We start from the raw sequence: 23,405 nt of genomic DNA, 5'->3' as shown, positions 1-23,405 counted from the left end.
AAAAGGTAGGGGGTGCTTGATTCTCATGCCAATGCTTTCGCCAGGGAGTCAACAATTAATAACAGTATGAATAGAGGCCCAGAGTCTTTAACGGCTCCGTCCAAACAACCGAAATGATCAGAACACACATCTTCCAGGCGAGGTGTGGAGGCTGCTGGCTACAACGTTATTACGTTCGGAAATGTCAGGAGTGTGCGTTCCGGGGAGATGAACAGTGTGGTTGAAAATGGCTTTTGATTTTTAAAAAATCCCCAGCATTCATCTAAAACAATAATAACAGCTAATAATAACAGGGCATGTAATAATGAAGTATTCATAGGCATAAGAGGTAATTGTTCAATTAAGATCTGAGAGTTTCTGAGATTGTCTTTTCTGATGGGGTCCCATTGTTTTTGACTCTAGTAGCACTAATTATTTCCCAGTAGTACTTTAAACTTGAGATGAAAAAAGCCCTCCTGTCAAATATGACATACAAGTGCTTTATCATTATTAAATACACATACACGCACATAATAAGAAATCCGGGTTGGAATAAAGTTAGGGGTATGTTCAAAGAGAGAGAGGGTTCTAAATGGGAGCCGACAGTCTCGGGGGGCTCCGCGAAAGTGGCAGGTGACAGCCAGGGTCTTACAGGGCAGAGGGGCGACCTGGCCTTTCCACCTGTCACCCCTCAGGCGTCAAGAGTGTTTTCTCTCCAGAATGGGCTCCGAGGGCAGAGTACAAGCATTCAAATCCCACCTCTACCACTTCCCATCCAGGTGCCCTGGGTAAGAGTCTTCACTTCTCTGAGCCCTGGTTTCCTCATCTGAAACATGGGGTGTAGTGGATATTCTGCATCCATTAGTTATTGCCACAAAATCGATGCCTGCCCTTAAAAAGAAATAACCACTGCAAAAACTCATTGGCATGGGAGAACGATTCTTTCTCATGCATCTTTGGGGTTCCTCTGATGTCACCCAGGCTTGCTGCTGCGCTGCATGGATCTCTCAGCCTCCTTTGGGGGGGGAGGGGCTAGCCCAGGTATGTCCCTTAACATGCCATTGATTAAAACAAATCTCACAGTCAAGCCAGGGATGCAAAATTGTGCTTTGCCCACAGTGGGAGAACTCCATAAGGCTCTCTTGCAAATTCACGGGCAGAGCGAAGAGTGGGGAAGCGGGCCATTGACACGGTTTGGCACAGGTACTGACGTTGCAAGTCTCCTCGGGAAATGCCCCCATTCCAGTCCCTGTGGCCTGGGGGAAGCCAATGCCCTCCCCGGCTCCAGCTCTGCCTCTCGGAGGTCCCGAGCGATTAGCAGGTGTCGTAAAGCCGTTGAGGTGAAGGGTGGGCATCTGGAAAAAGGCCTGCAACATCCACCAGCCGGCCCAGTCATTACGGATTCCTGGCAGGAGAAACTACCTTTCTCCATTTGTCCGTCAGCTTTAGGACCCTGCAGCTTCCTGCCTGCTGACTGGCTGAAGCAGGAGACACGTGATGCTATTCTGGCCAATAATACAAGAGGGGAGGTCATTCGGGAAAGGTTTCCGCCCTCATAAAAAGGGACACGAGAAGCAACACCACCGTTACTCTCCTCAAGCCGAGGAGAGTAATCCTTCCCGCCAATCTTACTCCGCCCACCTGCATTACTCTCCCCCACCAATATTACCCTTTCTACCAATATTACTCTCCTCCCACCATGATGACTCCACCCACCCTCACTACTCACCCCACCAACATTGATCTGCCCCAGCATTACTTTCCTCCCACCAACATTACTTTTCCCAACCAACATTACTCTTCCACCTGCATTATTCCCACCTGCAGGGTTATAATAATACTCTCTCCCTCCAATAATACCCTTTCCCTCCGATACCCTTTCCATCAGTATTACTCTCCCCAACATTACTCATTCTCACCATTACTCTTTCCCACCAACATTACTCTTCTCACACCAGTATTATTCTTCCCACCAATATTACTCTTTCCATCAATATTACTCTCCCGACCATTGCTCTTTCCACCAATATTACTCTCCTCCCACCATTACTCTAGCCACCAGCATTACTATCCCCCTACCAACGTTAATCTGCACCAGCATCACTCTCCTCCCATCAACACTACTCTCCCCCCACTATTCTTTCCCACTAACATTACTCTTTCCCACCAACATTACTCTCCCACACCAACATTAATTACTCTTCCCCATCAGCATTACTCTTCTCCACCATTACTCTCCCCTCACCAATATTACTGGTGTGCCAACATTACTCTCCCCCACCAATATTACTCTTTCCCACAAACATTACTCTCTCCTACCAACATTACTCTTTCCTGCCAACATGACTCTCCCTACACCTCTGTTCTCTCCCCGCCACTAACATTACTCTGCCCAGCATTACTCCCCTACCCAGCCAACATTGCTCTTCCCCCTCTTCCTTTGACTCCATCTTCTTCCTCCACTCCAACCTCACTCACATCTCTTAGGCTCACACCACCACCGCCGCCCTGAGTCCAGCCTCCAGCCATCACCCTAAACACCACCTTGGTCACTACCACTGCTCCTCATTCTCATCCCTGCCCCCCACCAGCATTTCTGAGCTCCCCCGTCTCGCTGCTGTCATCCCCATGCCCATCACCACTCCCCCCATCATCATCCCTACCATCTTCACCATCAGTGAATGAACATTTATTGGGCACCGACAAACACCAGACCATTTACAGAACACACTGAAGGCATGGCCCCACCCCAGCGCAAAGCCAGCATGCTGCTGCACAGGGTGCCGTGTGCAGCCCAGGGCCCAGGCTGGGGCCGGGGTTGGACGGCGGTGACCCGGAATGGGGTCCTGAGGCCTCTGCCAGATCCCTCTGAGGGCAAGGATCATACCACTTTCCTGAGAGCAGAGCAAATAAATAATGGAGAGGCAGGGCACTGAGCCCCCGTGGGCAGAGAGGCCCTTGCCTTGGCTTATGTGACTCCATGGGAGTGAGACAGGCAGTCAGGAGCCTCATGCCCCGGGTGGGGAGGCGGAGCTGGGGGCAGGAGCCTGGGGGCCAGAGGGTCCTGGGGCCTCCCCTTCATCTGCGTCCAGCCCTCGCCTCTGGAGGTCAAAGGAGCACGTGAGGGACGCCCCCGGGAGGCACCGCTGAAATGCAGGTGGGGTAGAAACAGGCGGGTGGAGGGACGGGCTTGGGCTGCAGGCCAGAGACCCTGCCCCGCCCACAGCCCCTAGAGGGGAGCGTCATCAGTCCTCCACTTGGGGGGGTAACTCTGATGGTGGCCGTCGCAGCTGGGGTTCCCCATGTTGTCCAGAGGCACCACCACTTCGTCTGGGTTCGAGGTCTTGTTCAGTTCCACCACGCGCGGCACCACCGAGGACCAGCGATCTGTCGAGAGCACGGCGGAGGGAGGAATCAGGACGGGTGGAGAATGCACACACAGGTACTGAGCACCTCCTGTGCACCGGGTACTCCATAGCCATCTAAAGGGGGAGGATTATCATCCCCATTTTACAGAGGCAGAAACTGGGGCTCAGAGAGGTCAAGACGCCAAACCCAGGAGCACACAGGAGTGAGTAGAAGAGCCAGAATTCAAACCTGGGTCAGAATGGCTGAGGGCCCACGTCCCTGTGTCTCATGTACCCAGTGTAGGGGAAGGGAGGTGCCCCAGACATTCATGAGCAGCAAGGGCAACAACTCAGCGGCTGGCCCATTCTACAGACGTGAACAGTGAGTCTCCGAAACGGGACAGGACTGCTCAAAGCAAATCAGGGGCGAGGATGACCAGGGCTTCCCCTCTGCACCCCTGGATCTCTCCCACTTAATCCCCCGCCACCTTGCACTCACCTCTCCGGAGGCGGCCCACGGTGTGCGAGAAGCCATAGTACTGGTAGTTCTCACTCTTGCCCGGGTCCTCGTTAATGATGCCCAAGTTCTGGTTCCAGTGAGACCAGTTCACCTCGTCCACCCTGGCGGGGCCACAGCAGGCAAAAGGGTCAGGGGGAGCCCCCCCCGACCGTACCCCTTCCCCACCCCCAGGCAGCCTCCCCGCTCCAGCCCTTCAGCACAACCTTTCCATTCCCTAAAAATTCTGGTAAAATACACGTAACATACAATTTGCCACTTTCACCATTTTTAAGGATACTATTCAGGGGATTAAACATATCCCCCTCGCCCCCCGTGTCAGGTCACCACCCCTGCTGTCTATTCCCAATATTTCCTATCACCCCCAAACAAATTCTGTGCCCATCGAGCTGTAGGTCTCACTACCCCACCTCCCCATAACCTGTGTTCTGCTTTCTTTCCCTGTAGATTTGCCTATTCAGGAGATTTCATATAAATGGAATCCTACACCACATGGCCCCTTGACTGTGGCTGTTTTCACACAGCATTATGTCTTCGAGGTTCATCGTGCTGGAGCCTCAGGACTTCACTCCATTTTGCAACTGAATCATCTTTTCTAGGGCTGCACCACGTTTAGCTTATCTGTTCATCTGCAGCGGACACCCTGCTTCTTGACACTCTCTCCTCCACTTTATGGGACGCCCTGGCCAAGGCAGCAGGCAGCCCCTTGTGCCCCAACAGGCTCAATCTAATTTCCTCCTTGGAGAATTATTTTTTGTCGTTTTCATCCAACCTCCCTATTCGGAGCCATTTCTACAGGTCAGGACCCAGCAAGGAAGGTACGTTCACCGTTCCTGTTTGACAGATGAGGAAACTTGGGCTTGTTGCACGGTTCATACAAGATCACAAAGCTAAGCACTCAGAGAGTCAGGATTTGAACTTCGGGTTCCAACTGAACAGGACTGCCCGGCCGGCCTACGAGGTGGGTGCTGGTATTGTCCCCACTTCACCGACGAGGAACTGGCTTTGCCTGACTCCAGACGTGACGGTCATACTCTATGCCGGCAATTGCTTTACAAAGAATGATTCACCCTGAGAGAAAGGATTCACCCCGGGGTTCCCCTAAGAAGGGGGCATTCCCTGTGCATCTGGGTAATGGCCCAAGTCCATTGATTCCGTGCGGCTGGCCCCGGGGGGTGGTGCTGTCATCCGTGGAAGAGACCCAGGCTGGGAAGGAAACTGACTTGCCCGAGATCACCCAGAAGAACTGAACTCCGGTCAGGCCCACGGGGCCTCAGTGGCTCGGGACGTTGCAATGCGTAGAAAAGGTAAGGAGGCTCGATCGGCGCAGGATGGTTCGGCCCCGCCCGCCCCTACCTCACCTGAAGCACCACCTGCGGTCTGGGGTGCCGTCCGAGCTCTTGCCCACGGTCACCATCTCACCAGAGCGGAAGGCCTTCCTCAGGAACACGGGGAAGGAGCGCTCAATGTCCAGGATGGTGGTGGCCCACTGCAGGGGGGGAGGGGTGGGCAGGCCATTGGTGAGCCTCCTCCTGCCCCCCCCCCAGCGCCTACTGCCCTCGTGGCAGAAATGATGCGCATCCCTACTGTCCCGGAAGTAGGGTTATACATTCAGAAATCCACGGGGCCCGGCAGGAGCACAAATGGGTGAAGCAGGATCAGAGGCAGGAAGCCCCATGACACATGCACGATGTCACCACTCGGTGCTGGGAAGCACCAGGGAGGGGTAGGGAGTGGGGCACACCCGGGAGCGCAAGCGCTGTGGGGAGCAGGCCCCTGCCTCCCATCCCCCCAGGCACTGCCAGAAAGGGATGTGGGCCCACCCCGCCAGGCTTCCAGCTTTCCAGAAAGGCCAGAAGTCTGGATTTTTATGGGAAATCTCTTCGTTTTAAAATTTTGCATGAATTTTTTAAAAAAATATGGCAATGCAGAAAACATGAATCTTTGTGGGTCAAACCCAGTCCACAGGTTGCCACTTTGCCTCTTATGAGTTGTACCCCATGGAGAAACAGGCCTGGGGAAGGAAGCGGTCCGCATAAAGATTAAGAGCAGCCGGACGTCCCCCCCACCACCCCCGAGATCCAGAACTGGGAGGATGACCTTGGGGCTTTTTTTTTTCTTCTCACTGCCCCATTTCCTTGAAATGCACCGTAAATGTGGTTGCTGCATTCCTGGGCCTTGTGCTCGCGCTGTTGATTGTGAGCCCCCCAGTTTATGAGCTATACATGGCCTGAGAGGGCTGTGACCCCCTGGGCCATTGCTTTCTAGAACTGAATAGAACACTTGTGGGAAACAAAGGCAGCAGCTCCCCTGTGCCCACGAGGCCCACGGCCACGTTTGCTTCTCAGGGGCAGCGGAGCCTGGGCAGCCCCCAAGCTCCATCTTACAGACAGGGAGGCGGAGGCAGAATGAGAAGACAGAGCTGGCCCTGAGCAGAAGGCCAAAGCGGGGCATGCCGTGGGCCAGGTCTCCCCGTTCTGGAAGGGGGCGGTGGCTGGCAGGGTTGGGGGCCCGGGGGGCCCGGGGCATCACCTGCAGCTTCCAGATGTGCTTGCTCTCCTTGGAGACCTGGCCCACCGTCTCTCCCATGAGGGCGATGAGCATGTTGAGGAGCAGCACGAAGGTGAGGATGATGTAGGTGACCAGCAGGATGATGAAGACCACCGGGTACTTGGTGCTGCTCAGCATCTCCAGGTCACCCATGCCGATGGTCAGCTTGAAGAGGTCCAGGAGGAATGTGCTGAACGTCTCGCTGTCACGGCACGAGGGGTATGTGGGCACCGTGCAGTTGGTGTGGTCCTCACTGCACACCTTCATGTTGGTACATGGGTTCAGAAGGGACACCAGGGCTGTGGGAGGGGGTGGGGTGACATTCACTGAGTGAAGACACATGTTGACAGGTGGAGAGCAGCGTTCCCATTCAACAGAGGGGACAGCTGAGGCTTGGTGAGGGGAGCACACCGGCCCAGGGTCACCCAGTGTATGAGCCAAGCCAAGGGTCCAAAGCCTTGGCTCTTTCCACAGACTCTTGCTAACGAAGAAGAAGGTCCCGGGATCTAGTCTAGGAATTCTCAACCAGGGGCCACGTTTCCCCTCGAGGACATCTGGCAATGTTCGGCTGTCACAACCAGAGAGGCAGCGCTACTGGTACCTAGTGGGGAGAGGCCCAGGGGCTGCTGCTAGACATCCTCCATGCACAGGATGGCCCCCACAGAGCATCATCTGGCCCCAAGGGCCAAAGGGGCCAAGGCTGGGAAACCCTAATCTAGCCTATTGCTGGCAGAGGTCTTGGGAGCCTGGAAGGTCAGCATTCCCGGAGGGCAGATCCTCAGTCATGCTCCCATTTCCCGGCCCACACCAGCTCACAGAGGAAAGGTGCAAGCTGAAACCTGGTGCCAGGCCTGATTGTTCTAGAAGCCATGCCTGCTAAGGCCCTTGCCCCCACTCCAGACATCTCAAACTGATTCTGGCACACATCCCTTCCCGCTGAGCCCAGGTGAAGCTTCTAGATTCTTCTCAACACAGTTCAGCAGCAACAACGGCCCCTACACTGTCCAGGGCAGGAAGCATGCGGAGGCTGAGCCCCTCAGTCAGCGGGGCATACAACCTCCTAGGGCCTTCATCCTGGGATTACAGTGAGCACATTTCAACCCATATGCTATCACTGTTCAGTTGTGTAGCGGCTGCCGACACATGTGTCCAAGAAAGATTCTGAGACCTTATCTGGACCTATCAGAAAAATCACTCTGCGATCCATTAGCAATGTCTGCCCTGGGCACAAAAGGCCCATGTGTCACGTTTGTGTTAGGTCAGCCTCAGAGAAGGGATCTAGTGTCCCCTATCAGGAGAAGCCCTGCAACCAAGCTGACCACTCTGTTGCTCATTTAACCTCTAAGCTCCTGCCTCAGTTTCTATAATTAGGACCACAGTAGGGCTGGACTCTTGACCATTGCAGATTCCCTGACACTCTGTCTAGTTCTTCCCAGTCCTAACCCTGGGAGGGGGCAGCTGTGTTCTGTCCCTATCTCCCCAGCCGAGGCTACCGTTCTGCTTCCCCCCAAATAATCCACGCAGAGCCTCGGAACCATCTGGGTTAAACTATCACCAGCATCAGATCCTGATTCAGTGCTCATCCCCAGAACAGCCTCCTCAGACGTGAATGTGGCCTGGTGAAGTCTGAGGTAGCCGCTCCCTTTTGGATGCCAGGCATTGGGTGGCAGCTCACTCACCTCTTGGGGACCTGCCCAATGGCTCTGTCAGTATCCCCATTCCTGGCCCTTCACCCATGGCCTGTGCCACTGAGGTCCCTGGGCATCATGACATTATGGAGAAGGCATACTGGAGACAGACAGAACTGGCCTGAACTGGTAGATTAAGTAGTCAGATTCACCCTTTCCTGTACCCATGTCCCTTCAATGTGACTTTGCGGGTCTTTCCGTCAAGAGGTAGAATCTATTTCCCCACCCTTTGATCAAGGCCGGCCTGTCACTTCCATTGGCCAGCAGAGTGAAGCAGAAGGGATGCCGGGCAGTGACCTTGAACACTTCCACATACGTTCTCAGAACCCTCAGACCACCATGGGAACACGCCCAAGCCGGCTGGGGGATGGATGGCCATGGGGAAGAGAGCGAGGTCACCCCCCACCGAGGCCATCCTCGCTGGACCGGCCAGCCGGCAGCCAAACCACAGCCGGCCACAGACACAGGAGCTCATGGAGATGGGCCAAACCCGGCCCAGGTTAGCACCACTGCCCAGCTGACCCAAAGATCTGTGAGCAGTAATAAACAATGGCTGTTTTAAGGCCCTAAGTTCGGGTGCCTTCTTTTGCAATAATCACTACTAGGCTATTTTTACCATTTCCCAGCTTTGGAACTTGGGCAGATTATTTAACTTTTCTAAGTCTCGGTTTTCTTACCTGTAAAGGGGACAACAAAGGCACTGACCTCGTAGACCCGTCGGGGGGACTAATGAGGCAGGGATGGAACAGGACCCAGCCCAGTGCCTGGCACGCAGGGAGAACCTAGCACACGCTAGTTATTGCCCTCCCCACAGCAGGCTGCCCTTCTGGTCCTTGCGCCACCCCTACCAGGTCACCTGGCTCCCCAGAGCTCACCTGAAGCGTAGCCAATCATGAAGAGCAAGTAGACCAGCAGGAAGCGGAAGAGGTCTTTGAAGAGGATCTAAAGACCCCGGTGGGAATATGGAGACAAACACGAGACACGTGGTTTCTCATTTTCCTGACTTCTCCATCCCAAGGGTTCCCACCTCCACCCTTGTCCCTTCCCACCTCCACCCTTGTCCCTTCCCACCTCCACCGATGTCCAGACCCTCCCTGTGGCCCCCAGGGTGCGGCAAGTCCTCAGGGCCGAGGGCACCATCTACACGCATAAGCTGCACACATCCTGTGTGTGGCTCCCTCCATGGACACGTGGTCCAGAGGGTTCCACAGCTCATACCTTCTGGATCATGATGCTATAGGTTCCCGTCAGCTTCAGCCCGCGGGTAAAGTAGAGGGCGTTCATCCAGCCCAGGACCAAGGCAAAGACCATGACAGCCAGGTAGGCTTCAATGCCCGCCAGGTAGAGGGCCGCCGAGACAATCACCAGCACGGAGTAGATGAAGCTACAGGCAGCAGAGACCACAAGAGGACTCAGAGGGGAGAGGGGACAATGAGACACCGGCGGGGGAAACATGCCCCCAAGCCCTCCAGGGGACCAGGACATCCCGATGCCTTCTGGACCCCCCAGAAGAGAAACAAAGTGGATTCACTGGGTGCCCCAGCATTCTATTAACCAGGACGTTCAATTAGCTGGCCACTAAGGTGTGTGCAGTGGCCCTGAGGCCCTAAAAGATCCCAAAGTGATGCCCTTTGGAATTGCTAGAGAAAGTGGTGTTGAGGGGAGATTTTGTGACTAAGTGGCTTGCATCGTTCTCTAAGAAAAAGGGAAAAGATGTAGTACACATGCAGCAACTCATCCCGTGCCCCAGGCAGACATCATTAATCAAGCACAGCACTCTTCACATGGCACTCCTGGCAGACATTAGCAATCAGTCACCAGCATAAGAGGTTACATTACTTCTATGTAAGGTGTATATGGCGATAACTCTGTGGCAACCAGAATCTTGCTTTAACCAGAAGACTCTATTGCTTGACATTGGTCTTGTCCTGACCATCCGGGCTGGGTGAATCCACTCCTAATAGAGTCACCCCCCCCAACCCCTGCCGCCAAATCTGGATGACGTCCCAACCCCAATCCCACCTTCCTCACCCAGAAGCTAGCAGCCCAGGGACCTTGACTCGTTTGAGGGGACCTCTACTCACTAGAGTAGCTGGAAGGAGCCATCAATGAAGAGAGAATTCACTCCTGGGCATTTCTTCATGAACAAGTCTTTGATCTGGAAGAGGGGAGGAGGCAGATGAGAGGGGTGGAGCTGTCAGGAATGCAGAGGGGAAGGGAGGGAAGGGGAGAGAGGGAGGCAGAGTGTGGTCCAGAGACAAGATGATGTGCTCTTTTTTTTTTTTTTTAAGATTTTATTTATTTACTTGAGAAAGAGAGTAAATGACGGGGTGAGGGGGGAACGGGCAGAGGGAGAGGCAGACTCCAGGACCCCGGGATCATGACCTGAGCCGAAGGCAGACACTTAACCGACTGAGCCCCCCAGGCGCCCCAAGATGATGGGCTCTTTGCTGCTGCGGAAAGAGGAAAAAGCAGAGAAGGAGGGTATAGGCCTGGAGGAGGAGACAGAGGAAGGGAGTGGAAGGGGGCAATACAAGGAGGAAGGAGGACGGGCAGGGTGCGTGCGGTTGGGGGCCAGGCACTCACGTTGGTGAAGAAGAACAGGACCCCGGTGAAGAGCGTGATGATCTCGCCAGCCAGCCTCAGGTAGTCCACAGTGGTGTGATAAGGGTACGGGGGCTGGGGGGCAGACGGCACGCAGGTCCTCACCCGGCCCCTCCAACGTCTGGCCCCGGATCCAGATGATCCCCAATGCTCCCCAAACATCTGGATCCTGTGGATCCTCTTCCTTCACTCTCTTCCCCCCCTAGGTGCGGCGGCGGCGGGGGGGGGGGGTACCTCCCCATCCCGTTCCTAAGCTCTCTCCAGTCCCTCCCACAGGGGACCGCCCCCCCAGAGGAGGACCCAGCTGCGCCCGGCTCCCGGCCAGCTCCCGGCCACTCACGGTGCCCTCCAGCGGCTGGTAGTAGGCGGTGAGGGTAAAGATGACCATGGCGCACAGATAGGAGACCACATTGATGTAGAAGGACACAGCGCCAAACTTGCGCCACTTGTCCCGCAGCAGCTCATTGATGGGTTCCACGGCCAGCATCTCGTGGCGGTTCTGTGGGAGACCCGAGCAGGGGCCACATGGGCTCCAGGCAGGCCGACTGCAACACGCCTGCCCCCACCCTCTGCCCCGAGAGCACCTTCTCCTCCTAACCCACTTTTCAGCGACACTCAAGGATCCACGGGGACCTGGACGGGGATTCCGGATCACCCCTACACTCCTGGGCTCAGGATTCGAGGCTCTGCCCAATTCTGCCCCGACTGACCTTTCCAGACTATTCTGGACTCAGAGAACCCAGAGCTGGAAAGCTATTTTCATGATCCCCCACACTCCAACCTGCGGATGGTAGGTACCCAGCTGCTGGTGGCAAAATCACCTAGGTAGCTTGTCAAAATATATAAATCCCCAGGCTTCAACCTCAGAAGTTCTGAGTCAGGAAGCAGGATGGGGAAATTTAGCCCCAGGATGATAGACACTGCATTCACCATAATTCTCCGACTCTCCCTTGGGAGGGGGAGGGGGTTTGAGGGGGAGGGAAGCCATCAATAATTGAGCCCCGCACAATAGTTCTCTATACAGGTCCCCGGGCAGACACTGCCAATCAATCAAAGCTTGCACCAGAGATGCTAAACCCCCCACCACCCCTGACTTAAATCAAATTAGTCACCAATTTCAAAGATGAGGGAAGTAATCTCCAGCAAGGGAAGGCATCTGACCAAGCTCACGGAGCCAGGGAGGGAAGGGAGACCTACACCCCGACCCCAGCATTTTCTGCCCCATTTGTACAGCATCCTGTTCTGTTAATGAGTTGAGTTTCCTCATAAACATGGATTTGTGCAACAATGTAGCCACAGAGATGCCATTGCAGTGTTATTCCTGATAGTTAAAGGCAGAAACAAACCCAAATGACCAAGAAGAGAGGAATGGTTAATGAGAATGTGGTACATTTACTCGCAGCGATGATTTTGCAGAAGAATATTTAAAGGTGCAGAGCCATGTTCACGAAATACTGCTACGCGAGAAAAGAAGGTTTCAAAACTGCATCTAACGACTACTAATGATAATAGCTGACATAGAATGTTTATTCGGTGCCAGACTATTCTCAAAGGAACTCAGTTGGTCCTCCCAACAACCCTATGGGACATGAACTATCCTTACCCCCATTCTGCAAAAGAGGAAACTGGGACTCAGAGAGGTTGGGTCACTTGTCCTGAGTCACACAGCATGTAAAAGTTACAGGGCCCCTCCCAGTGCCAGGGTCCTTTCCCTGCTCTCAGCCACCCCCTTCCCAGGGCTCTGTCCCCTGCCCTAGCACTCACCTCGATCTTGCTGTTATACACCAGGATTTCCAGCACAGAGGCCTCTTCCCCACACGTGTCTAGGGAGGAGAGGTCATACAGCGAGGAATACACCGGCCCATAGGCCCAGTCCTTGAACTTGCGGGACAGGTGTCTCGTATCCTCGTCTGTCACCTCCCGGCGGATGATATGCTGAAAGATCTGCACGGCAGGGGGAAAAGGGAGGGTCAGGGGGCCCTGGGGAGGGACACCAATGCTCGGGCCCTCACATCAGAGGCACCCCAGGGGCCCATCACAGCCCATCTCGGGGCACCTCCCAAGAGAGCAGGATGTAGTGGGGAGGAAATATTTATAGAACATGCCCTGTGTGTTCACATGATCTCGTTCTTACTCTTACTGTCTTGGTTTTCAGATGTGCAAAGAGAGGCTCAGGGAAAAGAAGGGTGCTCCCCAAGGCCACACAATCAGCTGAAGCCGGACTGAACCAGGCCGGCCTTAAAAATCGGAATCGGAATGAGTATCTTTTTCATGTAATTAAAACAACAGTGAATCGATCTTATTAACATGTTAAATCTAGGAATAATTGTTAGATCCAGCCCTTCCTGATGCCACTTATCTGCAGCTTACACACAGGGGATACTGAGGAACAGAGAGGGGGTGGGCGTTGCCCACAGCCACACAGGTTAATAGGGCAAAAGGCCAAAATCTAAACCCGGGCTTTTTCCATTACCTCAAGACTCTTTCATAAATTGCAACTTTAGTAGCTTTTGCTATGTTTTTAATAGAACAATAATAACCCCTGCCATTTGCTGAGCATGTACTACCCATCCCAGGGTCTTCGTTGAAGAGCTTTACGTGGATCACCCTATCTAGTTGTCACGTGGTACCACAGGGTGCTATTTTCATCCCCATTTTGCAGTCGAGGACACTGAGGCACAGAGGGGCGAGGGGAGATGCCTGCAGTCACACACTGGGAAGCGGCTGAGCCAGGCTTTGGACCCAGGTACTCCTGACTCCGGAGCACTGCAAGCTTGGTTCTCAATCAGGGCCATGGTGGCCCCCAGGGGATAATCTGGCAACGTCTGGAGACTTTTGGGGTTGTCACAGTGGCAGGGAGTGCCACTGGTCTCTCGGGGTTCGAGGTCAGGGATGCAGCAAGCATCCTACACTGTACCGGACAGACTGCACACCCCAGAACCAGCTAGCCTCCAATGTCGGCAGGGCCCGGGCTGAGAAATCCTCTCTAGGCCGTGTGCTGTGAGGCTAGAGACAGAGAGAACCTGCGCAGGGCTGCTCGGCAGGTTAGGGGCTAAGCTAGGACCCTGAGAGTGGATTATAGGGGAGTATACAGGAGCGGAGCCCTGGGACTTGGATTTCTATCAGTGGCTTGTCCTGGCTGGAGGGAGCAGGGCATGATCATCCAGTGGCATGGGATGAAGACAGAGCCTCTGGAATGAAGTTGAGTAGCCTGGCCGGACAATAGGGAGCCACAGAAGGTTCTTGGGGCAGGACAATGTGGTTGGCATGATAGGAGGTGGGTGTGCATATTAATAATAATGAATGCTAGCAGTCGCCCTTCCAGTGTGTGTGTGTGTGTGTGTGTGTGTGTGTGTGTGTGTGTGTGGAGGGGCAAGAGTCGGGGGGGGCGGGCTGGCCGTGCCCCCCCCAGCCTGCACGCACCCCAATCTTGCCCGTCTTGGCCGCCATCATGAGGGGCGAGAGCCCGTCATTGTTGAGCACGGCCTCCAGGTTGCTGTCGGGGAAGAGGCGGGCACACTTGAGCAGCAGGAGGTCATACATCTTGGTGACGAACTTGGTGTTCTCGCGGGTGTTGTCGGCAATGGCCACCAGCGCGTGCAGCACCGTGTTGCCGCGGGAGTCCTGCCGCCGCATGTCGGCCTTCTTGTGCGGGTTCTCCGTCAGGTAGTTGACGATGTGGGGCTGGTTGGTGCAGGCTGCCAGCGACAGGGGCAGCTCGCCTGCAGGCCGGGGGGAGGCAGGGGGAGGTCAGCGAAGGGGGGCGCCCGGGATGGGGGGGGGTCTGCCCACGGATGCTCAGGGGACAGACCCGGGGACGCCGGACACAGTCCACACATTTCTGTGGGTGACATGCCGGAGGTGGGGTGTGGCCTTGCGATGTGGAGGCCGTGAGGGATTCTTTGAGGGACTCTGTCCCTGAGCTTCAAATAACGTGTGCCTTTAAGCAGGGGTGAAATTCAGCGGGGACATGCTGGTGATGGGAGGGTGGCTCTGCAATCAGACCCCTGGTCCCAGCTTCAGTGGGACTAAAGGTCGAGCATGACAAGGTGCCGGGTGCAGGTGCAGAGGCTGACCACCCATCACAGCCCCAGGGGCTCTCACAACCCCCACGGTACAGATGGGAAAGCTGAGGCTCCAGGAGGCCAGGTGATGCTCTACTCCTCAGAAGCAAGACCTCGGGGACCAACACCGACATACGAGCAGAGCTCTAGGTATCTGGGGAGGGGCCGGGGCTGTGGACACCACCACGTCCCCCGAGCCCCCACCATCCTCTGCTCACCGAAGTAGAAGTAGCCTCCCTCGTCCTTGGGCTGGAAGAAGCGCCCCCGGGCCTGGGCGTGGACATCAGCGCCTTGGGCCACCAGGAGCTCCACGTAGTGTTTGCAGCGCCGCTCGATGGCGATGTGCAGGGCGGTCTGACCTGGGGAGGGGGTGAGGGACTGTCACAGGGGGGCGGGGCAGAGACTGGACCAGGCTTGAGGGCAGGGGCTGGGGGGGTGCAGAGTGTGGAAGTCAGGTGGGGGCTGCAGCCTCAGGCCTTGGCCGGCTCCTCCCAAGGGCAGCAACGGACCTCCAGACGCCGCCCGGATGTGGGATCTCTGCTGCGCGAGGGCCTGACGTGCTGCCTCGTGCAGGCAGGATGCAGACTCAAGAGGAGATCCCACATGTCAGATCCCAAGTGTGGGAACCTGTCTGACTCACAGGGGGCTTTAATCCAGGAGGAGACAAAGGCATTGTGGCCCCACAGAATTTTGGACTCAAGTATAAAATTCACAGACGTTGAATCTTCCTATCTGGGAATCGGAAAGGTCAAGTCTGAGTCACAGAATCTCAGAATTTAGACCCGGGGAGGTGGGGCTGGTGATACGCTTGCCTCTTAGCACTGTTGGCCCATACGACTATTATCATAGAGCCTTGGAGTATCCGGCGCCACGGCATCTCAGGTCCCAAATGCCAAGTTCACGGATCATTAGAACCATTGGAAGGGGGAGTCATTCAACGATCAGTCCCTGGGCGTGCGCCGGTACCTGGGGCGTAGGTGGAAGCTCTTGGGGTGGCGTGGGGGTCAGACGAGCAAGCACAGCGCCCCACCGCCACCCTGCGTCACCCCTGCCCCAGCGTGGGGCCCCACCTCGGTAGTAGATGTCCCGGAAGGGCGAGTTGATGAACTCCCGCATGTTGCCCGTCCGCTCAGCAATGTCCAGGAGCACAGGGATAGTGTCATTGCGGCCATTGCTCAGATTCAGCAGGGCCTTGGGCAGGCAGGTCTTCCCTGTGGACGGCTCTGAGGGGGACAAACATACAGGATGAGGGGCGTTCAATCCATGGTATGGAACCACTGGGCAGCAGGGGACAGGGCCCTGGGGCCATGTCACACCTCTCCTCTGAGCCCATTCCCTACCTGCCCCCATGGTGCTGAGGGGGTCCAACAAACCCAGGGGGGCAGTTCTTCAAAATGTGGGGAAGCCACAGCCTACAGAGATTGGGATTGACCAAAGCATAATTTGGAGGGAATTTTTAAAAATCAAATAAATGGTGGGGAAGCCTGGGTTAAACAAAGCCAACCATATTTATTTATTTATTACAGGACTTGTCAGAGCCTTTAATATGCTAATGGTGACTGGGAAGCTCTAAAAGCCAGACCCAGCAGGCAGCGTTTGCCGTCTACTTGAACAGAGGATCTCCTTCCCATGAAGCATTTACGCCAGTAAAATTACCTTAGGAGGGGCGGGAGAGGGCTTTGGGGATCCCACAGATGCCGCAGTAATGACACCGAAGGCCCGCCATGAGCCTTTTCATCTCGATGTCAAATGTCTCTAATGACGCCAGCCTCTGTGTGGCACAAACGGGTCCTTAACGCTGCCCACTGACGCTCGCTAAGGTCCCTGTGCAATTTTTTCCCTTACGTTAATTTTTATGGTGACACGACTTGATTTATATCTTAAAAGAACAAGTCAATGAGGGGCGGCAGGGTGGCTCAGTCGGTTGAGCGTCTGACTCTGGTTTGGGCTCAAGTCATGATCTCAGGGTCCTGAGGTTGAGCCCCGCACTCAGCAGGGAGTCTGCTTGAGACTCTCTCCCTCCCTCTGCCCCTACGCCTACCCCCTACCCCCTCTCTCAAATAATTAAATACATCTTAAAAAAAAAAAAAGTATGAGTCAATGGAAAGAGAACGTCCCTGTGTATCAGGCACGGGGCAAAATCACGCTGGGGGCTCAGGAACGGCGGAAGCAGGAATGGGAACAGGAACGGGAGAGGCAGGTGGGAGACACAGGTGTGAGTGGAGACGCCTGCTCTGGAGCCAGGCACCTTGGGCTTCGAATCCTGGCTTTACTCCCGATTCCTGTGTGACCCTTCCTCTGCCTCAGTTTCCTTTCTCGCTAAATTGAGGCCACAGAGGAAATCGAAGAGCTAATAGATGTTTGTTGATGAGCCCAGCGCCAGGCAGGTAAAAGCCCTCAGTAAATACTCTGTTGCGGTTATTATTCCACGAGAGGTGCTTTAGGAATTTCTCCTTAGATGCCAGGAGTCAGTGGGGAGAACAAGAAAGACTCACAGAGACCTGAATTCCAGTCCCGGTGCCCCCAGGACTGAGGTCTCTTGGACAAGCCTGGTCCCCGACGAGCTGCTTCCTGCTGTACCCCTGGCGCCCAGCCCAGAGTCACCCAGGAGCTGGACCTTGAATTGAAGGAAAAGCGGACTCCAGTTCCTCATCTGCGTAAGTGCAGGGTGGGGGTGCCCCCAATGCCGGCCAAGGGCCCTGGAGATTCTCTCCAGACACACCCACGCTCGGCTCTAGCCTCGAGGAGGTGTCAGTCCATTTCCTAATCCAGGCAGCTTGCAACTCTCCGTGCTCCCTCCCAAAGCCCACTCCCAGCCCGCATATGTCCCCTCCTCAGAGGATGGTGTCCCCCTCCAGCCAGAAACCTTTGTGTCACCCTTGTCCTTGGCCTCTCTTCTCCCCCACATCCCTCCCCCACCAGCATGTCCTATTCAATCCCTCCCCCACTCCCCATCTCCACTGTCACCACCCTGGCCCAGGACACCTGCCTGGTTTCCACCAGTCTCTCTGGGTTTCCTTCAATCCACATAGCAGCTGGAGGGGTGACCGCAGAGTACGCTATTGCAGTGAGTCACAGGGCCTTTGCACATGCTGTCCCTTCACCCTCTCCCTGGTCCTTCCTCCTCTTCTTTTAACTGGTTAACTGCAACTCATTCCGATTCAGCGCAAGTGTCACCTCTTCCAGGAAGCTCTCCCAGATTTTCCTGACTAGATCAAATCCTCCAACACAGCCGCTTGTTGGCACACGTTACAGTTTATAACTGTTTTTATTTTCTGTGATTGCTTGATGAATGTTGATCTCACCCAGGAAACTGCGAGCAACTTGAGGACAGGGTTGTGTCTGCTTCATTCACTGTTGCTCACCCCATGCCCCGCACAGCACCTGATGAGCTGGTCACCACAGGTAATTCCAAACCACAGATAACCCAAAGTGGTTTGTGCGGGGTGTGGAACCAGACCTTGAATTTGGGCTTCCACACCCCCAGACCCAGGCTGTAGCGGGGTGGGAGGCTGCCAGCCTGGGTCCTGGGATGAAATGCCGAGAGCAGCATCTTCCCAGAACTGGGGAGGGACACGCAGTTCCAGGACTCGGCCACCAGGTGGCGAAGTGGCTCTGCCCACGGGAACTGCTAGGGGGGAGGCGCCCTAAATGAATGCCAAATTGGAAGGGTGTCAAACTTTGAGGGGTGGTGGTCACAGACTCCCCTGAGAATCAGATGAGCTCATGAACCTCTGGCTAGAACAACACGCAGGGGTGGATCCAGGTTTCTCAGGGGCCTCAGATTTACACGATTTCGGGGTACAGTTTATGAAATCAAATATGCAATTATGAATTCCAAATTAGTTGCAGGGCCTTAGAAGGGGCCAGAGCAAGGGAGCAGCCCTACAGCTTACTTAGCCTTATGGGCCTCTTGGTTAATCCCCCAATAATATGCACAGTTCTCTGCAGTTTCAGGGACCCCCACCCCCGGTCCGCTGCCCCTGCTCAGGCACACAGATACACTCGACTGGCCTAGCCGAAAAGCCCCTGACTCAGTCGTAAACCCGGGAGAAGCTGGAGCCTTGGAAGCCCAGCCCGGAGCTGTACTGTCCCGCTGAAGACACAGGGGAGGGTTTTGCTCTACCCCACGCTTGTCCCCACCTGTGCCGACTGCACTTGAGGGTCAGGAGGGGCCATTTGGCCAAGGGCTTGAATGGGGGTCACCTCCAAATGAAATGGCTCCCGTAGTCACTGAGACCCTCCGAGGGCAGGGAGGAGCCCCGGGGTGCCACAATTCTGCCGCCAACAAGCCACACCGTCCGGCTGCCCGCCGTGAAGGAATATTTTTGCTAAATCCAGGAATTCTCTTCTGACAGTCACGATACTGCACTGTATCGTGTTGGTGTTCAAAGGATCTGGTTGGTAAAGGTACACGTGAAAAATATACCACTGGCCAGGTCCCCCTGCTTTAGCACTGAATTTGGCTAAAATACCTGAAGTCTCAAAAACACCCCTCCCACCCCCGACCTCCCCGAAGCTTCGTCAGCCCCGAGCGGTAGACTGCCGCCGGCCTTCTCGAGACAGGCTCTCCTCTGTAACACGTGCCGCAGTTCTTAACATTTTGTGTTGATTTGTGGGGTCGTCTGGCCAGTTAATTATGGCTCCTAACCCTGGTGCCTGGCACATAGCAGGCGACTGACTCGGGTCAAGGGGCTCAGAGGCCAACTTTGCCAATTTGCAGGGAGGGCTTGGGGCGGTGGAGGAAGCTGCTGATGCTCCGAGGTGCAGTTTGGAGGCCAGACAAGGCTGGGGGGGTGAGCTCTCTGGGCTGGGAGAAGTCGGGGCGGTGGTGACTTGGGCTTCAGCCTAGGGAGGGGAGCCTGAGAGCTGGGTGCGGGTGGGGCAGAGCCTGGGAGCAGAAGCAGGAATACCCTGCCAGGACTATGCTTATTATTATTATTCCTTAGTTGACAGGTGGGAAAATTGGGCCTCAGGGAGGCCATACATCCCTTAAGTGGTAGAGGTGGGATTTGAACCCAGGTGAGTGGAGTCTGCTTAGCTACAACACTGACCTTTCCATAAATAAAGGCTGAAAGAATGAATGGATGAATGAATGAATGATGGTAGCAAAAGCCCAGAGGGGTTAAGTAATATGGCAAAGGACACTCAGGACCAGACTCCCTATCCAGTGCTCTCCATGGCCAACACAGCCCACCGACTCGGGGGAAGATGCTGAGAGGAAAGGGGGCCCCCAATGCCAGGCCTCCCTCACCCGCTGGCCGGCCTGCCCACCATCCCCACCTAAGCGGCTCACCCCGGAACTCCTCGTCAGTCAGCCGCTTCTTGTGGGTCAGCAGGAAGGGAAGCAGCCCATCCAGGTCGGTAGTAGAGCCTCGGGACACGACGTCAAAGAGGACAGGCCGGTTGAAGACCTTAAGGATGGGGGGCGGCTGGGGCGCGGGAGCTTTGGGACTCTGCGGCTGCTTCCTGGAAGTGGGGGAAGGCAGGGTGACGGGAGAGCTCATCCCCCTTCCCCGCAGCCATCTCTGGCCCGAGAGGCCCCGGGGTTGTGGCGGGGAGGTGGAGGGAGCTGGAGCCCGAAGGAGGGACCAGACGGAGAGGGGAGGGATAGCTGGAGAAACAAAGGAATGTTTTATCCCAGCGCACTCTACCTAGTACCTACTGTATGTTGGAGAGAAACACATAGACAAAGAGAAGCATACAAGCTTGCCTATCCATCCACCCACGCACCCATCCACCCACTCACCTATCCGTCGACCCACCTACCCACCCACCCATCCATCATCTACCCACCTACCCACCCACCCATCCATCTGTCCATCCACCCATCCATGCCCCCACCTACCCACCATCCATCCATCCATCATCCACCCACCCATCTACTATCCATCCATCCACCCATCCATCCATCCATCTGTCCATCCATCCATCCATCTGTCCGTCCATCCATCCACCCATCTATCTGTCCATCCATCTGTCCATCCATCCATCTATCCACCCACCCATCTACACACCCATCCATCCACCCATCCACCCATCTACCCACTTACCCGACCAGACATCCACCACCTGCCCATCCACCCGCTCCAACCACCCATACACTCTTCCATTTGTCAGTTACTGAGTACTTCCTAAGCCAGAGACTGAAAGAGACAAAGAGAGTGAGAAAAGAAAGGAGGAATGCTGGACTAAAAGATAAAGCAACTCATTCATTTATTCAGCCATTCACTCACTGATTTATTCATTCAACAAACATTTGAGACAAATGAGGCCCTGCACACAGGGGGCTCAGGGCCCCCCACACAGTGGGCACAGCACATGTTGGCTGACACTGAGGCTCTTATTTAGCGCCCACTGTACGTCTGGAGCCTGTATAGGGGGGCAGAAATGTTGAACTACAGAGGCAGATGGAGAAAGGACTCGACCCACAGAGGCTGGGACTGGGGAAGCTGAGAGACAAAGGAAGGAAGAAAATGGATACTCCCTTGGGCATTGGACCAACACCACTTGGGCACCTACTGTGTGCTAGGTTTTAAGAGACAAATGGCCAGGAGCAGCTAGAATCCTCTCTGTTACGTCCCCACCCACCCAGCGCTGGTGCATATGGAGCACAGGAAGAACCTGTTCAATGACCGGAGGGTAGAGCGGAGAAAGACAGAAACAAAGACACGGAGGGAGCAGAGGAGAGCGGAGGGGGGCCCAGGGGGGACAGTGACAGCGCTGGGTGGGAGGGAGGGGAGACTGAGTCAGGCGGGGGGGCAGGGGCAGAGAGAGCCGGGAGCAGGCCAGGGGACGTGGCCAGCTGCTCTCCTTCCCTCCTCGGCCCCGGGGCCCCACACTCCCCACTTGGGGCAGGGCCTCCAGCGGTGGGGTGCCAGGGGGAGAGGCGCCCTCCCGAGGACAAGGCGCAGACTGCGACAACCCCAATGAGAGTACCTGGGCAGCCCCCATTTTATCTGCTCCTGAATCATGAACTTGGAGCCAAAAAACGAAACGAAAAGAACACCCTCACCCCCCATACCTCCTTAGGTGGTGTTCGGGGTCTCTGAAGACCTCAGCCACTCATGGCCACAGCCCCGGTTCCTGCACAGCCCCTCCTGTGGGCTATTAGCCCTGTGTGGGGTAGGGGTGCGGTGAGGGCATGAAGGAGGGGTTCTGAGGGAGGGGAGAGGGAGCATGGAGCCCACCAGCTTCCAGCAGGACCTGGAAGGAATGGGGACACTGGGGCGCTTTGCTGTCCTCTGAGCAGATGGGGAGCACATTGTCCAGCAGTGTGTGGATGACCGCAAGGCCTCGTTCCCTGGGCATGCCCAGCCCTTCCAGCCTCGGGCCCTGGTACATGCACGTCCCTCCACTGGAACACCTTCCTCAGCCTGTGTGGCCACTGCTTCTCATCCCTTAGTGTTGGGCTGAAATGCTGGCTCCTCCAAGAAGCCCTCCTGGACTACCTTTCCTGTATCAGCTCTTCTCTCTGCCTCAGCACCTCCCCCAACCCAAACTGTATGTTCACGTGCCTATTTACTTGCTTATTACCTGGCTCACCCACCAAAATGAAGGTGCCAGTGAAGGCTACTCAGGGTCTAAACTCAGTCGGAGCGGGATCTGGGGTGGCTCATCCCTAGAGCCACGGGGCCAACAGCACTGCCTGGGCACATGGTGGGTGCTTGAGAAACACACACTACATGCATCAGTGACTCAGTGAATAAAGAAAGGAGACAGCTCCTGACCAAGCAAGGGCTTCATCCAAGGGCGTAAACGAGTCTGTGATCGTCAAGGGGGACAGGCAAGGATCAGGCAACAGCGGGCCGTCTCCCGACCTCAAGACTTTCCTCCAGATACACACAGAGGACTGAGAGGGGTCCTTAGGGGTTTTCGTGGGCGGATGGCTGGAGCGATCGAGGAGGACCGAAGGGTAGAGAGAGTGGTGAGTGAGTGGATGATGGACGGATGCATTGGACAAGTGGATGAGCAGGTAGAAAGACGGGGAGCTGGATGAATGAATGGGTAGATGGATGGATGGACGGACGGTGGATGGATGGATGGACGGTGGACAGATGGACAGATGGGTGAACAGACCGGTATATGGAAAAGTGGACAGGTGCGTGAACAGACAGGCAAACGGATGGACAGATGGGTGGATGGATTCGACACAGAGGAGACCATTGGCAGACGGCCAGCAATACTCACTCGGTGACCTTCTTCCTCCACCGCTTGTTGTCACTGGGGTGCTGACGATAGGTGCCATAGTCAAAGAGCGAGTCCATGGGTGCCTTCTTGGGTCCAGGCACCACCGAGGACTCATACAGGGTGGACTCCAGGAGGTCGATGGGGTTGGGCACCCCCTTGCGGAAGGCACCCTGGAACTTCATGCGCAGGTTTGGTCGCCCGTCACCCGGGCCGGCAGGGCGACCCGTGTCAGCCGGGGAGGGGGAAGGGGAACCATCCTCCCCCTCAAACAGGTTGGCCAGCGAAGAGAGGGGGAAGGCCTCGCCGCCAGGGGTGCCGCTCTCATCCCCGGGGCTCTCGGCCACCTCCCCGGGCCCTGTGTGGGGGCCTTCGTTGGGATCCGCCATGCCGGCCCGGGACCCGTCTGCACTGCTCGGCCTGCAAGGGAACGGGAGGGGCGTCGGGCGGAGGCTGGCCGGCGGTGGGG

At 55.7% G+C, this 23,405-nt stretch overlaps 1 protein-coding gene across 1 annotated transcript; it reads right to left on the bottom strand.

Annotated features, from left to right (window-relative positions):
- Positions 1-2,693: 2,693 nt before the first annotated feature.
- TRPV4 (transient receptor potential cation channel subfamily V member 4) lies at positions 2,694-23,325 on the bottom strand. The gene is made up of 15 exons (XM_028116607.2): positions 22,940-23,325; positions 20,046-20,218; positions 15,820-15,972; positions 14,968-15,108; positions 14,109-14,407; positions 12,450-12,629; positions 11,026-11,184; positions 10,668-10,760; positions 10,166-10,239; positions 9,300-9,465; positions 8,957-9,023; positions 6,376-6,692; positions 5,205-5,332; positions 3,826-3,947; positions 2,694-3,366 (listed from the first exon to the last, which is right to left on the bottom strand). The coding sequence occupies exons 1-15, from the start codon at positions 23,323-23,325 to the stop codon at positions 3,209-3,211; spliced, it is 2,616 nt and encodes an 871-aa protein (XP_027972408.1). The 3' UTR covers positions 2,694-3,208.
- Positions 23,326-23,405: the final 80 nt, after the last annotated feature.

Source organism: Eumetopias jubatus, unplaced genomic scaffold, assembly GCF_037043125.1.
Source record: "Eumetopias jubatus isolate StellerSeaLion01/CBP00866 unplaced genomic scaffold, mEumJub1_p1.0 scaffold_16, whole genome shotgun sequence".
NCBI classification, from domain to species: domain Eukaryota; kingdom Metazoa; phylum Chordata; class Mammalia; order Carnivora; family Otariidae; genus Eumetopias; species Eumetopias jubatus.
This window is presented reverse-complemented; position numbering and strand designations above follow the sequence as displayed.